The sequence below is a fragment of the Bufo gargarizans genome, chromosome 5 (assembly GCF_014858855.1).
Source record: "Bufo gargarizans isolate SCDJY-AF-19 chromosome 5, ASM1485885v1, whole genome shotgun sequence".
In the NCBI taxonomy this organism is placed as follows: Eukaryota; Metazoa; Chordata; class Amphibia; order Anura; family Bufonidae; genus Bufo; species Bufo gargarizans.
Genome location: NC_058084.1, coordinates 488521680 through 488539965, shown reverse-complemented (window position 1 = coordinate 488539965; position 18286 = coordinate 488521680). Strand labels below are relative to the sequence as shown.

Sequence of the window (18286 nt, the reverse complement as noted above, 5' to 3'; positions counted from 1 at the left end):
CGACCGGGGTGCAATACCAGACCCAACCTGTGGACAGGTGTGGTGCTGTTTTTCTAATCCTGGACAACCCTAACCACACCAAGAATTCCAGGGATAATTGGGCGTGCCATTAACCCTTTCATCACTTCGAACTACCAGAGCTCTCACCTGCATACTCCTGGGGAAGCATAGGCTTGTTGAGAACTTTCTGGAAGGCAGAGATCCACTCTGTGCGCTCGGTGTCGCTCTCACATGTGAAGAGGAACTTGCGGTCGGGCGTGGTGATGGTGATGCCGTACTGCCAGTGGTTCCCTTGTGTGGAGGGAGGAAGCCCTTCTTCTACTTTATACTTGTTTTCTGTGCTCCCAATAAACACTTCTCCTCTGGCAAAGGCATCCTGGAGGGGGACAACAAAGCCCAGCCTTACCAATCATACCAGTATGTCAATGGCCGGAGAAGCTCGCACTCGCCGGACTAAAGAGGGTTAGAACGTACAACAAACACAATAAATATCCACAGCCACGTATTCCTCTTCCTCCAGACTAAGCATCCATGCCTCGGAGAAGAGATCACTTGGACGCTCCTCGGAAGCCAAGTCAACTTGGACAAACTGCAATCCAGCCTTGTAGTCGCATCTGCTTCCGAGAAAGCTGGGCGACTAACAATATGGCTGCCATTGTGCGTCTTACAAGAGTTGTCACCCAGAACCGAGATGCTGTCTGGTTATGAAATGATATAGGGATCGGGGGCGTCTCCGAACTAGGACGGTGTCTTGCAAAAAGAATACAAGCCAAGATGGCTGACCTGCAATACCTGACACAGCCCATGAGCATACGTGGTGCTGTTCCCCAATTTTTTATTATACAATCTCTCAGCTCCAAACCGGACCCAACCTTTAATGTCAGTGGCAGACCCCAGCTTACCATGTGCCATATACAATACTTATGTGGTAGAAGGGTCTTCGGACTCCCTTAGGCATGAGGACACGGGGACGTCCGCTACCTTTGCACCCCCTACATCTAAGGCTACTTTCACACTGGCGTTTTGGTTTCCGTTTGTGAGATCCGTTCAGGGCTCTCACAAGCGGTCCAAAACGGATCAGTTTTGCCCTAATGCATTCTGAATGGAAAAGGATCCGCTCAGAATGCATCAGTTTGCCTCCGTTCCGTCTCCATTCCGCTTTGGAGGCTGCCTGCAGCGTTTTGGTGTCCGTCTGACGGATCTGTCCTCCGTTGACTTTTCAATGGTGTTCAAGACGGATCCGTCTCGGCTATGTTAACGATAATGCAAACGGATCCGTTCTGAACGGATGCATGCGGTTGTATTATCTGAACGGATCCGCACCAAACGCGAGTGTGAAAGTAGCCTAATAGTCTGGAAGAAGAGGATTTCCAGGTCTCAGGGTAATGGAGGTTGGTGGGTGTATTCTCTGCACAGGAACCTCGTCCGTCTCACTTTCTTACCATCGGATCTTTGAAGTACATTAATCTCCTGTCATCCAAGGTGAACCATCTCTTCTTGAAGCCCTCTGTATGCTGGGAACACAGACACGAGTATCAGACACTAAAACCACAGTCATCTTCAGGATCACTCTACTGGCGTCTCTCTTTCCTCCCCCCTTTATCCCCTTTTCATTCCTTTCCCTTCCCCCCCCCCCCACAACTTATTTTTCTTCTTCCCGGTTTTCCCCTCTCATCCTTTCTCCTTAAGGCATTGTCTCACTTCAGCAAGTGGCATTTATCACGTAGAGAAAGTTAATACAAGCCACCTACTAATGTATTGTGATATTGTCCATATTGCCTCCTTTGCTGGCTGGATTAATTTTTCAATCACATTACACACTGCTCGTTATGACCACCCTGCAATCCATCAGTGGTGGTCGTGCTTGCACACTATAGGAAAAAGCTCCGGCCTCTCTGGTGGCTGGGACCTTAGAACTCCCACTGAGAAAGGGCACGCTCCCTGGGGTGTGATAGGGAGAGGGCTGCAGCAGATCACCCCCTGAGAAAGGGCATGCTCCCAGAGCTGTGATAGGGAGAGAGCTGCAGCAGAACACCCCTGAGAAGAGGCACGCCTTCTGGGCTGTGATAGGGAGAGAGATGCAGCAGAACACCCCTGAGAAAGGGCACGCCCCCTGGGATGTGATAGGGAGAAAGATGCAGCAGAACACCCCTGAGAAAGGGCACACCTCCTGAGCTGTGATAGGGAGAGAGATGCAGCAGAACACCCCTGAGAAAGGGCACACCCCCTGGGATGTGATAGGGAGAGGGCTGCAGCAGATCACCCCCTGATAAAGGTAATGCTCCCAGAGCTGTGATAGGGAGAGAGATGCAGCAGAACACCCCTGAGAAGAGGCACGCCTTCTGGGCTGTGATAGGGAGAGAGCTGCAGCAGAACACCCCTGAGAAAGGGCACGCCCCCTGGGATGTGATAGGGAGAGGGCTGCAGCAGATCACCCCCTGAGAAAGGGCATGCTCCCAGAGCTGTGATAGGGAGAGAGATGCAGCAGAACACCCCTGAGAAGAGGCACGCCTTCTGGGCTGTGATAGGGAGAGATGCAGCAGAACACCCCTGAGAAAGGGCACACTCCCTGAGCTGTGATAGTGAGAAAGATGCAGCAGAACACCCCTGAGAAAGGGCACGCTCCCTGAGTTGTGATAGGGAGAGAGATAAAGCAGAACACCCCTGAGAAAGGGCATGCTCCCTGAGCTGTGATAGGGAGAAAGATGCAGCAGAATACCCCTGAGAAAGGGCACACCCCCTGAGCTGTGATAGGGAGAGAGATGCAGCAGAATACCCCTGAGAAAGGGCAAACCCCCTGAGCTGTGATAAGGAGAGAGATAAAGCAGAACACCCCTGAGAAAGGGCACACCCCCTGAGCTGTGATAGGGAGAGAGATGCAGCAGAACACCCCTGAGAAAGGGCACACCCCCTGAGCTGTGATAGGGAGAGAGATGCAGCAGAAGGACACACCCCCTTAGCTGTGATAGGGAGAGAGATGCAGCAGAACACCCCTGGGAAAGGGCACACCCCCTGAGCTGTGATAGGGAGAGAGATGCAGCAGAACACCCCTGAGAAAGGACACACCCCCTGAGCTGTGATAGGGAGAGAGATGCAGCAGAACACCCCTGGGAAAGGGCACACCCCCTGAGCTGTGATAGGGAGAGAGATGCAGCAGAACACCCCTGAGAAAGGACACACCCCCTGAGCTGTGATAGGGAGAGAGATGCAGCAGAACACCCCTGAGAAAGGGCACACCCCCTGAGCTGTGATAGGAAGAGAGATGCAGCAGAACACCCCTGAGAAAGGACACACCCCCTGAGAAAGGACACACCCCCTGAGCTGACAGCTTGAAATAAATCTAGCACAGCAATCGGAGCAATGAATGGGCAGATCTCTGGATCCATGTGAGGTGCAGGGCTGGTTCTAGATTTGTTAGAAAGGTATTGCCATGTACTATTTGATATCGGATTTTTATTTTTCTCATTAATCGTGGGATTATTCCTTTAATGGCAAAGAACAATGAAAAAGAACATTCGCCAGAGATTTACAACAACAAAAAAAGGCATGCTTCATATCACTTGATCAATGGCCAAGAACATCTTCAAGCAGACAGAACTTGGAGGAACCTGTACCGCAGCCGTCCACTGTATCTCTCAGTATATACCAGAGCGCGCTGAGGAGCAACTGTAGTGGCTCAAACATACAGTGGCCATGGCCACATCCGCATCCTAATGCCGAAGGTGCCAGGCAGAACCCCATAGTCCCGTGTGGGTCTGGTTTCTTGCGGTTGTGGAAAGCCTCTCTGTCTGGTTAGGAGCCCTGATAGCTTTCTCTCCTACAATAAGCGCCATACTGTGACCATATAACGCAGCAGCTGCAGGATCCGGCCGCGCATGGCTCGTCTCGCTGGACCATCTGTTGTTGGACTATTATAAATGTATTTCTTTTTATTTTTTCACTTGCTTGTGAGATTCAATGACTCTTTCCATTAGAATCCGTCTGAGGCTTAAAGAGGACCTGTCACCAGAAAATGCAGTGCAATCTGTATAAAAAGCATAAATTACATGTTTTACTGACTCTTTCCCCATAAAACCGTATATCACTCTGCTCCGCTCCTCCTGCTCTATGTGCTGCCTGCAGACTGCGCCGCATTTCATGGTGACAGGTTCCCTTTGTTCCATATTTCTTACCTTTGGCCCCGTCTTTTCCATATATCCCTCTTTGAGGAAGTTCCTGGTCAGCTTTGGCACCAACTAGCAGGAAAAACACAGAATAAATCACAGATATGACGATGTCAGGGATGGGTAATAGCTACAATGGGGAACGCAGGGAGAAGGGGTCCACCAAATGACGTGCCGTATCCATATCGTACATTACATGCTTCTTTCAGAGAACCCATCAGCTCTCCTGATTTGTCTGTTTTATTGAATCCCTTTATTCCCCATATATTAATATTTCTGGGACAATTCTCTGGCTACGACCAAAATAAAATGATAAACTCACATCGACATCGACAGCGATGGGATAAGCCACCTGTAAGTAGTGAAAGCGTGCCGCTCGGATAGCATTGAACCAATCGACGATTTCCTACAAGGTGAATAAAAGACAAAAATGTCAAGTTAGTCAAAGCAAAAATCGTTCCGAAGACCTGAGTGTGCACGCAGTACTGTCCTATGGCCACTAGGTGGCAGCAGCCTGCCAGCCCTGAAGCCAGGAGCCTTGTCATCTGGGAGCTGTTATAGCAACAGGACAACTCCCAGCGGCTACGCCCTAGACAGGTGCCTGGTGGCCAGCCCTCCATTCGTTTCGCTGATTACAAGTCATACGAAAGGGCAAAAGGCATCAAGATCCATTACTAACGTCTCGTGACTTCTGCTTTCTCTGACAGCTGCACCTACACGTCCCGCACGACAGCAGCCGGCTCGTTATAGTGGAATGGATCTCGGATATTTCCGGATATAACATGATATTCTGTTTTTGGGGTAGATTTATCAAAACTGGTGTAAAATCAGGTTGCTATGGGCAACTACGCCAGTTTTCCTTTACACCGCGTTCTGCCATGGACTGATTGCTCGCCTCCCATATAGATAGCTAAAGGGATTGTAAAAGAGAGCCCTAATAGGGCTGTGATGGATGTCAGCGGAGGGGGGTCCCACACTCGGGCAGGGTGCTGCTAAGTAAATCTGGGTGCACGCCACCATTAGCGGCTCCTGATTTGATGGGAATAATAGCGCAGCATGCAGACGCCATGATGGACCCCGGGTGCATCCCATTATAAGTGAATGGGGTTTGTGTGCATTTCCGTTTATAACAGGACACAGTGTGAACACAGCCCGAGGGCTCATGCACACGAACATTCAGTTTTTTTTGCGGACCGTATGCGGAACCATTCATTTCAATGGGTTCGCAAAAAAAAAACCTGTAACTCCGCGTGCATTCCGTTTCCGTATGTCCGTATTTCCGTTCTGCAAAAAAATAGAACATGTCCTATTATTCTTAGTTAGGGTCCATTCACACGTCCGTGAACGTGTCCTCACCTGTTCCGTAATTCTGTGGAACGGGTGCGGACCCATTAATTCTCTATGGGGACGGAATGGATGCGGAGAGCACACTATGTGCTGTCCGCATCCGCATTTCCGGAGCGCAGAGAAGGATAGGACTGTTCTATTAGGGGCCAGCTGTTCGGTTCTGTAAAATACGTAATGCACACGGATGCCATCCGTATTTTTTGCGGATCCGTTTTTAGCGGACTGTAAAATACATACGGTGGTGTGCATGAGCCCTGAGAGTGAGGCCTGGTCCAGCAATGTATTATTAGGCCTCATTCACACGTGATTCACGGACGTGTGCTGTCTATGTTCTCCACGGACCCGTTCATTTTAATGTGTGTCCACTGTTTAAGGCCTCCTGCACACGAACATGGTGAGCCCCGTGGCCGTGCTGCGGGCCGCAATGCACGAACACCGACCGTAGGGCAGCCGCAGCAGATCGCGGACCCATTCACTTTAATAGGTCCCATTCACTGTTTTTATAGACTATGGGTCCATGAAAAACACGGACGCAACTCACTTTAATGGGTCCGCGATCCGCCCGTTCCGCAAAAAGACAGGACATGGTCTATCTTTTTCCGGAATGGAAGTACGGGACGAAACCCCACGGAAGTGAATGGGTCCACATCCGTGATGCGGAATGCCCACGGAACGGCGCCTGTGTATTGCGGATCCGCAAATGCGGTCTGCAATATGGCCACGAGGTGCACACGTTCGTGTGCAGGAGGCCTTAGTTTTTATAGACTATGGGTCCATGAAAAACACGGATGCCATCCGTGTTTCACGGACCAATAAAAGGAGATGCTCTGAAAGTCAGAGGAACACGGATGACACATGGAGAGCAAAAAACGGACACAAGGACCAAACATGGATCCATCACTGAAATCTTTACAAATCAATTACTAACCATCTTATCATGGATTCCAGCACTGACACAGACGTGTAAATGCGGCATTAAAGAGGAGCTGTCCCTTCTCCTGACATGTCTGTTTTAGTAACTACTTGTCAGGAGAGGTGAGAGGTCCTCTTTAACTGTGCAGTCCCATGTAAATATACCCTAAAAGGGGTTGTACAGGACAGGAAACACATGGGTTCTTAGAAAACAGCGCCCCACCTGTCCACAGGTTGTGTGTGGTATTGCAGCTTAGCTCCTTATAAGTGAATAGGGCTGAAGTGCAACACCGCACACAAGCTATGGACAGGTGTGGGCCTGCAGGTGGCACTGCGCTCTGGATAGGAAATCAGAATCTGATTGGTGGAGGTCCGACACCTGGGGCTCCCACCGATCAGCTGTTTGAGAAGGCAGTGGCACTCAAAGTAGTGCCATGGCCTTCTCCTACGCCATGTGACATCATGTTTATCGGTCACATGGCCTAGGCGCAGATCACACCATGTACGGTGAGCTGGGAGAAGGCCGCGGCACTACTGCAAGTGCCATTGCCTTCTCAAACAGCCGATCAGCGGGTGGACTCCCACCAATCAGATATTGGTCATCAGTAAAAAAAAAAATAGGAAAAGCCCTTTAAAGTGTCTCCAAGCCAAAGCTGCACCACTATTGATGACCGTGCTTTGCCTCTTATTTTAGGCTATTTTATTCTACGCCCCCCACACTCCAGTCGGATTACCCACCTTGCCATCTTCATGGTACAGAAAGATATTCCTAGTGCTGTTGTCCCGTAGGTAGGTGATCTGCAGGCCGTTGGGGTTCCCTATTTTGGCCGGCTGGAAGGTGGCGTTTAAATGCTCAATCTTTATGACCGCTTTGGGCTCTTTTGCCTGAAAAACACACACATTCAGTCACTTACCTGTCACATTCTCATCTAAGACCGTATAGCAATATCCCCTGTGGGGTGTGAGGCGCCATGTAATATGGCGGGGGACAGACGGCCATCTAAGTATTACATGGCTGCTGGGAGGCGTCACCTCCTCTCTGTATATAAGTCCCTGTAGGTCTGTCAGATGTGCTAGGTGGCAGAGACATAGCAGTGCTGTCTGTGCGCTGATCACACACGTTTACCCCCAGTCAATGGCACTGTGCCTATACTGATGTAGCATCACAAAGCCATTGTCATTGGCAATGACAGAAGGGGAAGTATGGCTCCTAGGATCGTCTGCAGTCACTGACGTCATTGGTCTGTCACGCTGCAGTCTATAAATTAATCAGAGTGGCACATATAATACCTGTCCCTCTACAGCAATAAAGGGCATCTCTAAGGGTCCATTCACACGTCCGTAGTGTATTGCGGATTCGCAATACACCCGGCTGGCACCCCCATAGAACTGCCTATTCTTGTCCGCAATTGCGGGCAAGAATAGGACATGTTCTATTTTTTCCAGAGCCGCGGACCGGAAGATGGGGCTGTGCTCCGGAAATGCGGATGCGGACAGCACATAGTGTGCTCTCCGCATCCATTCCGTCCCCATAGAGAATTAATGGGTCCGCACCCGTTCCACAGAATTACGGAACAGGTGCGGACACGTTCACGGACGTGTGAATGGACCCTAACTAACCTTAACCACTTCCTGACCAGGCCTAATTTTGCAAATCTGACACGTATCACTTTATGTGATAATAACTTTGGAACGCTTTTACTTATCCAAGCCATTCAGAGAGTTTCCTCGTGACACATTGTACTTCATGTTAATTAAAAAATCTTTTTTTTTTTTAATCTTTTTTTTGACACAATAAAAGCACACAGAGCTATGGGGACTGGGTATTTAAAAAATCATTTTTTTTTGACACAATAAAAGCACACAGAGCTATGGGGACTGGGTATTGCGGATGTGCTATTGGCCATCTAGCAGCCCATGTCCTCAGCTCTATACCCAAAATCCCGGTGACAGGTTCCTTTTAAGTTCAATGTTTTGTTAATCTGAATTTTATGTGATGGATCAGAACACAATAGTCTAAGTCGGTGAAGTGAAATGAGAAAAATATATAAATAAAACTATTGTTCAGAAATAGAAAACAGAAATTGGGAAATGCGTATGTATTCACCCCCTTTGTTAGGAAGCCCATAAAAAGCTCTGGTGCAACCAATTACCTTCAGAAGTCACATAATTAGTGAAATGATGTCACCTGTGTGCAATCTAAGTGTCACATGAGCTGTCATTACATATACACACCTTTTTTGAAAGGCCCCAGAGGCTGCAACACCTAAGCAAGAGGCATCACTAACCAAACACTGCCATGAAGACCAAGGAACTCTCCAAACAAGTAAGGGACAATGGTGTTGAGAAGTACAAGTCAGGGTTAGGTTATAAAAACATATCCAAATCTTTGATGATCCCCAAGAGCACCATTGGAAAGATCATGGCACAACAGCAAACCTGCCAAGAGACGGCCGCCCACCAGAACTCACAGACCGGGCAAGGAGGGCATTAATCAAAGAGGCAGCACAGAGTCCTAAGGTAACCCTGGAGCAGCTGCAGAGTTCCACAGCAGAGACTGGAGTATCTGTACATAGGACGACAATAAGCAGTACGCTCCATAGAGTTGGGATTTATGGCAGAGTGGCCAGAAGAAAGCCATTACTTTCAGCAAAAAACAATAAGGCACATTGTGAGTTTGCGAAAAGACCTGTGGGAGACTCCCAAAATGTATGGAGGAAGGTGCTCTGATCTGATGAGACTAAAATTAAACTTTTCGGCCATCAAAGAAAACCCTATGTCTGGTGCAAACCCAACACATCACATCACCCAAAGAACACCATCTCCACAGTGAAACATGGTGGTGGCAGCATCATGCTGTGGGGATGGGACTGGGAAACTGGTCAGAGTTGAGGGAAGGATGGTGCTAAGAACAGGGATATTCTTGAGCAAAACCTAAACCACTCTGTGTGTGATTTGAGGCTAGGACGGAGGTTCACCTTCCAGCAGGACAATGACCCCAAACACACGGCTAAAGCAACACTTGAGTGGTTTAAGGGGAAACATGTAAATGTGTTGGAATGGCCTCGTCACAGCCCAGATCTCAATCCAATAGAAAATCTGAGGTCAGACTCAAAGATTGCTGTTCACAAGCGCAAACCATCCAACTTGAAGGAGCTGGAGCGGTTTTGGAAGGAGGAATGGGCAAAAATCCCAGTGGTAAGATGTGGGAAGCTCTTAGAGACTTATCCAAAGCGACTTGGAGCTGTGATTGCCGCAAACGGTGGCTCTACAAAGTATTGACCGTAGGGGGGTGAATAGTTCTGCACATTGACTTTTTCTGTTATTTTGTCCTATTTGTTGTTTGATTCACAATAAAAAAATAAAAATAAAAATAAAAACATTTTCAAAGTTGTCGGCATATTCTGTAAATTTAATGATGCAAATCCTCAAACAATTCATGTTAATTCCAGGTTGTGAGGCACCAAAACACGAAAAAAGTCAGGGGGTGAATACTTACGAGTTACTGTTGTCATTTACTTTCTGTCACAAAAATGCTCCAGTTGCCAGACATTCTCTTTACTTGATTATGATGGCGCCCCCTGGTGTTTGCTCTGTATAGTAATGTGCATGTCCACCTACTGAGGTGGTCGCACATGTTGGGTTTCATCCTTCAACTTTCCCCAGCCATATCTATTGTGAGAAGCTGTGACAGTTAGGCCTTATTCACACGTCAGCGATTTTGAGCCAAAACCAGGTGCGGCTCTAAACACAGAACAGACGCAGATCTTTCCCTGTGGAGGCTCCAGTCCTAGTTTTGGCTCACAATCATTGATGGGAAAACACTGACGTGTGAATGAGGCTTTACAGGGAGAGAGCTGCAGCAGAAAGGACATGCCAACCTGAGAAAGGACACGCCCCCTGAGCTATGACAGAGAAAGTTGCAGCAAAAAACACACACGCCCCCTTAGCAGTGATAGGGAGAGGGCTGCAGCAGAAAGGACACGCCCCCTGAGCTGTGATAGGGAGAGGGCTGCAGCAGAAAAGACATCTCCACCGAGCTGTGATAGGGAGAGAGCTGCAGTAGAAATTACATGCCCCTGAGCTATGACAAAGAGAGCTGCAGCAGAAAAGCATATTATTTCTAGAGTGAGATCAGCGGCTACCAGGCAGCAGCTTATCTCTGGGAAAGGGAAAAAATGTATTTGGACAATAGAAATCCCATTTGTCTGATTAGTATTTGTTCGGACAGCACCATGGACATGAGACCGTCAGTACATCCTGTGAAACTTAAAAGGAGGGGGGGAGAGCCAGGTATTAAAATGAACTACACGGATACAGAAAGTTACCGTGTGGATCTGGCACTGTACCCAAGCTATGAAGCTGCCAGCCTCCAGCTCACGGAGCAGCGTGCCAACTGTCTGCGAGCAGAAGACAGATTTATGCCCTCTAGAAACATCTACGTAAGCTCGGGCATCAAGCAGAGCGATTCCACTGGTATATAAAGCAAGAGGCAGACGTGTGCTACATATACCAGTTGTGGGGTTTCGCTCTGGTAGATAGGGTAAACGGGCGCAGTACAGAGGCAAAATACAAGTTCTTAACTCAAAATGTCAGTGTTTATTCACACTTGAGGCAATTGCACAAAACAGCATGGAACTTTGCAGTCTTGGTGTTATTTCATACACAATGGAAAGTTCATATAACACAAGTCACCTTGCTGGCAGTTCTGCCTCCAGTAGTCCACAGCAGGCTTTAGGCTACTTTCACACTTGCGTTCGGAGCGGATCCGTCTGGTATCTGTACAGACGGATCCGCTCCTATAATGCAAACGATGGTATCCGTTCAGAACGGAACCGTTTGCATTATATTTCAGAAAAAAGTCTAAGTGTAATTTGTATTCAGACGGATCCGTCCAGACTTTACATTGAAAGTCAATGGGGGGCGGATCCGTTGGAAAATTGCACCATATTGTGTCACCTTCAAACGGATCCGCCCCCATTGACTTCCATTGTAACTCTGGACGGATCCGTTTGCCTCTGCAAGCAGCGTTCAGGTGTCCGCCTGCTGAGCGGAGCGGAGGACAGACGGTGCCAGACTGATGCATTCTGAGCAGGTCCGCATCCACTCAGAATGCATTAGGGCTGGACGGATCCGTTCGGGGCCGCTTGTGAGAGCCTTCAAACGGAACTCACAAGCGGAGCCCCGAACGCTAGTGTGAAAGTAGCCTTAGGGGGCCTGTTTCCCCAGCGTGCGGCTCTCAGCCCTCCAGCACGGCACAAAGCCTCAGATCCCAAAAACAGAGACATCTCTGCTGAGCCCAGCTGCCTATTTAAGGACAACCAGGTGCTGCCAAAACCCGACCAGCACTTAAACTCTGGTCCGGTATCTGACCTCACCTGGCTGGAAACCAGCCCAGCCTCACATGCTGGGAGGAAAATACCTGCCTTGCCAGAGACAACCCCTCACTGTGTCACAATATATATATATATATATATATATATATATAAGTGCCAGTCCAGGTTTTGGCAGCACCTGGCTGTCCTTAAATAGGCAGGATTTCGGTGTCCTTGTGGATGGTAGATTAAATTACAGCATACAATGTCAATCAGCTGCGTCTAAGGCCACCAGGATATTGTCATGCATTAAACGAGGCATAGACTCGAGGGGCAGGGATGTAATATTACCACTTTACAAAGCGTTGGTGAGGCCTCATCTGGAATATGCAGTTCAGTTCTGGGCACCAGTCTATAGAAAGGATGCACTGCAGCTGGAAAAAGTACAGAGGAGAGTGACTAAACTAATAAGGGGCATGGAGGGTCTTAGTTATGAAGAAAGATTAAAAGAATTGAATTTATTTAGTCTTGAGAAGAGACGTCTAAGGGGGGATATGATTAACCTATACAAATATATAAATGGGCCATACAAAAAATACGGCGAAAAGCGGTTCCCCGTAAAATGTGCTCAAAAGACAAGGGGGCACTGCCTCCGACTGAAGAAGACAAAAGTTCAGTCTCCAGAAGCGTCAAAGCTTCTTTACTGTAGGAACTGTGAATCTGTGGAATAGACGACCTCAGGACGTGGTCACAGCAGGAACAGTGGACAGTTTCAAAAAGGGTTTAGACAAATTCTTAAAAGTAAAAAACATTAATGCTTATGGGATTCACGTCCCCACCTATCCCTTGGTTGAACTTTATGTCTTTTTTCAACCGTATTAACTATGTAACTATATATATATATATATATATATATATATATAATAGTGACACAGCAAGGGGTTTTGTTTGGGAAGGCAGGTATTTTCCTCCCAACATGTGCGGCTGGGCTGGTTTCCAGCCAGGTGAGGTCAGATACCGGACCAGAGTTTAAGTGCCGGTCCAGGTTTAGGCAGCACCTGGCTGTCCTTAAATAGGCAGCTGGGTTTAGCAGCTGAGTCTCTGTTTTGGGGATCTGAGGCTTTATGCCGTGCTGGAGGGCTGAGAGCCGCACGCTGGGGAAACAGGCCCCCTAAAGCCTGCTGTGGACTACTGGAGGCAGAACTGCCAACAAGGTGACTTGTGTTATATGAACTTTCCATTGTGTGTGAATTAAGACCAAGACTGCAAAGTTCCATGCTGTTTTGTGCAATTGCCTCAAGTGTCAATAAACACTGACGTTTGAGTTAAGAACTTGTATTTTGCCTCTGTACTGCGCCCGCTTACCCTATCTACCAAAGAGAAACCCCACAATTGGTGGATGACGTGGGAAAGAGCAGTGAGGCTGGCGTGAACGCCGATATTTTTGGTTTCTGCATTTTTCAAGAACGGTTGTATGTCGTACATTACACCAGCTGTATTACAACCAGTGCTCCACGACAAAATGGAGGCTGTTGTGAAGGCCCTCATGGAGGCTAATTTGCAGCAGTGAGAGACAAACCTGCATTAACGCGAGGCTAAAAAGCAGCAGCAGGAGACTAACCAGTTGCTGCTATAACACGTGATGGCTTTGCAGACAGCAGGAGCAACCCTGTGCGTCCACGAGATATATACTCCCCCATGTAATACTGGATTGCATCTGTCATATGCCTGCTAAGGGTCCATTCACACGTCCGTACTTCTGGCTCCGCAATTTTGCGGAACGGGTGTAGACCCACTTATTTCAATGTGGCCACAAAAGCACACCGTGTGCCGAAGACATCCGTAGATCCGTTCCGCAGTCCTGCAAAAAAGATAGAGCATGTCCTATTCTTGTCCACAATCGCAGACAAGAATAGGCATTTCTATCATAGGGCAAGCCATGTGTGGTCTGCAAAATGCGGAACGCACACAGCTGGTCTCCATGTTTTACTGATCCGCAATTTGCAGACCGCAAAACACTTATGGACATATAAAGCATATATATTCTTGCATTTAGGAGCACAGGTTACACTGAGCAGCAAGATGGGGGATCCGCAAATATTCCAAATTATTACACTTAAAAATCGTCCCAAACATGAATCTTGACTCCTCGGGGGTGGACCCCTGTTGCACTGCACATATTCAGGTAATAGTAATACTCTCTCCAGTGGCTCTCTATAGACCTGGATGGCACTGTAGGGTGCAGAGGTTGGGATCAGGCACCATCTGCTACCTAACTGACCAATCAGATGACAGGATCCCCAGTATAGGTCCTCATTTTGGCACCTATTTCCAGGGCCGGAGCTACCCCGAAACAGCCGACCATAGGTCATCAATTGAAATCTTGGAGGACACCTTCAACAAGAATGCATAAAGATCTACTTACGTCATTTTTATTAAAATATTTGAGTGCTCCTTCCCTTTCTGAAAGCACAAACTTCCTGCTGAGAAACTGTCCGTTGTCACGTCCCCTCTTCCACAGTAATCCTTCTCGGTAACCTGCAAGAAAAAAAGGGAAAACATCAGCTTTTCCGTCTCCAGATCAATCACCCCTGACGTGGGATGCGGCGCTCGACTCCTGAGAGTCTTGGAAAAAGGACAAAGTCAGAACATGATTTATGTATGGCACTTATTACCGAGCCGCACGCCGATCAATCACATAGTGTAAAGCAGGGATCCTCGCCCAGAGGCTTTGCAGGCGCTGCCAGACTACAACTCCCAGCATGGAAGCTTTGCAACAAGCTCTGCAATGGTGACTGAGGACCTCAGCTTCACTCTCTACCCTCTTCAAAAATATAATTTTTGGAAACAGAAACCCCTTTCTTTACCTGCGGGCTGACATTTTACATTACCAGCAGTTAGACTGTCCCTGGCCGACATTTACATACCTGCCAGCATTTAAATAGCCAAAAATTTATAAATTAAGCCCCGCCCCCTAGGAACAACTCTAAAACTGCTACTTTTGGGTGGAGTTTTCAAAACCCCACCTCTTTCCAGGAACTTTTTGCAAAACCCTGCCCTTTTGCGGGACCGTCCCAGCAAAATCGGGATCGTTGACCAGTATGCATTTATCAAATGGTGGATTAGTTACCCCTAGCAGCCAATGAAGTTGATGCGTTCCTTTTCCCGAAAGGACCACTGACTGCTATGGGCAACTGTTCCATTTGTGTTTTGCACTAGATTGTATGGCGGTGCACATACATAGTATTATACACACTGTAAGAAGGTACCTGGAATCATTGAGGATGAAAGATATGTGTCACCGAGGTTCCTGGCCTCCGTGAAGTAAGAGCAGGTATATTATGTGTCAGCAGCAGCTATTGCTAAATTGACACCTTGAGATTTAGCATGGCTGTCATAGCTGATCCGAGATGGCTCTTACTGGGAGTAGTCAAAGTGCTGGGTGGGTGACTACTCCCCATGTTCCAGGCCAGATTTTGCCAGGCATGAAAACCAGCCAGCACTGCCAGATGTGGTGGATTTACCTCCCTCTGATAGTGGAGCTCAGGAGTCTGTGTGCTGTGAACTGGGGGCTGTGCTGGGATTTGAGGTTTGAGCTGGGCTGGAGGACTCAGGCCCCTCTAAAGGCGAACAGGCCCCCCATGGACTTGATGAGGCGGAACTGCTAACAGGGTGTGAATTAACACCCAGGAGAAAAGGTGACTTTTATTGTTTATGGACTTTCCTTGTGTGTGAACAAACACTGTCACTAAGCCACCTGCGTTTTGTGATAAATAAACACCGTTGTTTGATTCAAGAACTGTGTACTTTGCCTCTATACTGCATCCACTAGTCCTAACTACCAGAGCGAATCCCCACAATACCAAGATTTAAAAAGTCTAAATCTGAACACTTAAAGGGAAGCTGTCATAATGAAAATTGCAGGCAGAATTTTATAGAGCAGGAGGAGCTGAGCAGGTGGGCGTATAGTCTCGTCGGAAAAGATTTAGTAAAACTTGTATTGCTTTCATCTAAATTACAAATGTCTGCTCTTTCTGAGCTAATGAGTCATGTAGGTGGTCCTAATCACACAGAGGTAGCTGTCACTCACTGATTAGGCCACGCCCTCTGCACTTTGATTCACAGAGCCAGGCAGGCGTGATGACCTTTTTACTGCCTGGTCCTGTCAATCAAAGTGCAGAGGGCGCAGCAGTTTCAGAGAGAGCAGATCCTCTAGATGTAACGGTAACGCCCCTGTTGCTTCTAGAAGCTCATTTACATAGATTAAAACATCATTTTTCTCAGCAATGCGGGCTCATATGAACATGACACCAATACAGATGTCTTCAGCTGCCAAGTGCACATGTAACAGGTCAGCCAGTGTCATAGGTACAAGTCTGCTAACAGATGCTCTTTAAACCCCAAGCCAGCTTGGAACGCCCCCCCAAAACACCCATACTTTTATTTGCATAGGTCCTGTCCCAGCAAAATCAGGACTGTTGGCAAGTACCTAGCTCAGAGTGGCAGGACATTGGTATGTTGCTGTAGCACACTCAGTTGGGTACTGCATGAGCTAAGTAATGCTTCTAGGTGAGAAAAGCCTCATCCAGTGCAGCAGGAAACCATATTTTTTTCATCCTGTCTGATTCATAGATATGAAATCAGATCAGATGCCTACGTATAAAGTCATTGCAAATGCCATATATTATTTATTTATTTATTTGGGGGAAGGGGGTTAAGAGCCACTCTATTTACTGATGTACTGTACTGGCGTAATAATGCTTTTTTATAATAATACTAGCTGAAGGACCCGGCTTCGCACGGGTATATTTATATTTAATCTACTTCATTTAATGTTTGTGTGTGTCGTTAAAATATATTGACAGTATCCCCTATACAGTACCCCGCCCCCTTAACAGTGACCTCCACAGTCCCCCACCCCTTAACACTGACCCCCCCCCCCACAGTTCCCCATCTCCATAAAATGGGACCTCCACAGCAGCCCACCCCATAAACTTTAATCTTTACAGCAGCCTTTCCCTTTAACAGTGAGTTCAACAGCACCCCACCCTCTTAACGGTGACAACCACAGAAGCCTTCCTCCTTAACAGTGACCTCTACAGAACCCACCCCTTAAGGGGACTAAAACCTAAGGTCCGTGTTAACTGTGACCTCCACCATTCCAGGCCCCCTTAACAGAGACCTCCACAGTGACTGCCCCTTTAACAGTGACTTCCACAGTACCCCGCTCCCTTAACAGTGACCTCCAATGTACCCCACTCCCTTAAAAGTGACCTCACAGTACACTCAGCTTTATATATTAGATATTTATTAAATTGCTGCTTAGTGTACGGGGTCACAGGTCCACTTGTCACGGCTGTGTCATGGTCTGGTGGTAGTGGACTGTGACACTTGTGCCGTGCATGCTTGTTGCCGGTGGCTACGTGTTGTTTTAGCATGTTTGGACACTTCCCCTTTAAGTTTGGTGTTTCTTCCCATTTTGGTGTGTACGGGGTTAAGGTGTGCAAGGTGGAGCTGGGTGTGGCCTCATGGTTCTTCTTATACTGGAGTTGTGAGCTTGAGGTAAGTTGTTTGTCTGCCTCTGTAGGAGAAGGAGCTTTGCTCCTCTCTGGATGTGTCACCTGTCCGTGAGGGCCTCCTTGTGAAACATCAAGTTCTTTAGTGATGTCTCCCTGTGTTCTCCTCCTTGTTCCCTACCTTACCTGTTGTTATGTTTGATGTGGGTTTGTTTTGGGGATTTCTTTTAATGTCTAGTTCGGTGTTCTATGTCTGGTATCTTTGGTATATTGCCTGGGGTGGTTGCTAGACATCCCCTTGTTTGTCTGTACCTCTGGTAAGGGGTCCCACTCCCAGGGGTTCCTCGGAGGGGGAACCACAAGTCAGCAAGCAGTAGTTGTTCCACCCAGTCTTTGTGGCACTTAAGTGCTGTTGTTTCAGTGCTTGTCTTGTCTTGTGCTTGTTTTGCGCTAGGCTCTTACCTGCTGCTATGTGTTTTTGCTTGCTGTCTGCTCCCAGTTGCTAGGCCTGTCTGAGACTCCGGTTCATCCGTGTCGTGGATGAACCGGTCGTCTCTCATTCCAAACTCCTATTTCAGGGATCGTTAGGGTGAGAAGGACTCAGGATCCGGAGTATGAGCCCCCTACCATCGAGGCCGGCTCATACAGTTAGGAGGTCAGGGATAGTATGAGGGTGGCGTTAGGAGGTGACCTGCTCCCCTTATCCCGGTATCCAGGCCGAGTTGCTTTTCCAAATTCCCTACATTGACACTACTCTGATCTGGAACGAGCATCAGTAACGTGACCTGGTGTGATGCAGGCTTTCCGAGCTTACCCATGAGAGCTGGCAATGAAAACAAGAGCAACAGAGACCCCGCAGGAGCCTGGCAGCTTCTCTCTGGCAGATTTATAGCGGCAGGGTAATGACAGAGCGGAGGAGCATGGTGCCCATCTCTCTCTATCTGTGTCTGGAATACAGAGCGACGTCTTCACCTGATTCCTACCAGTCAGTACCGAAAGCTTCCAGAAGATATCACGGTGGCTCGCTGCTTCA

At 48.0% G+C, this 18286-nt stretch overlaps 1 protein-coding gene across 1 annotated transcript in view; it reads right to left on the bottom strand.

Annotated features, from left to right (window-relative positions):
- The window catches only part of ADAP1 (ArfGAP with dual PH domains 1), a 140005-nt gene that overhangs the window by 2151 nt on the left and 119568 nt on the right, over nucleotides 1-18286 (bottom strand). The window contains exons 5-10 of the mRNA XM_044293738.1: nucleotides 14163-14275; nucleotides 7161-7307; nucleotides 4486-4569; nucleotides 4173-4235; nucleotides 1443-1514; nucleotides 148-376 (exon numbers count right to left, since the gene is read on the bottom strand). Of these exons, the coding sequence (XP_044149673.1) occupies nucleotides 148-376; nucleotides 1443-1514; nucleotides 4173-4235; nucleotides 4486-4569; nucleotides 7161-7307; nucleotides 14163-14275 (708 nt within the window). The remainder of the gene's footprint in view (nucleotides 1-147; nucleotides 377-1442; nucleotides 1515-4172; nucleotides 4236-4485; nucleotides 4570-7160; nucleotides 7308-14162; nucleotides 14276-18286) is intronic.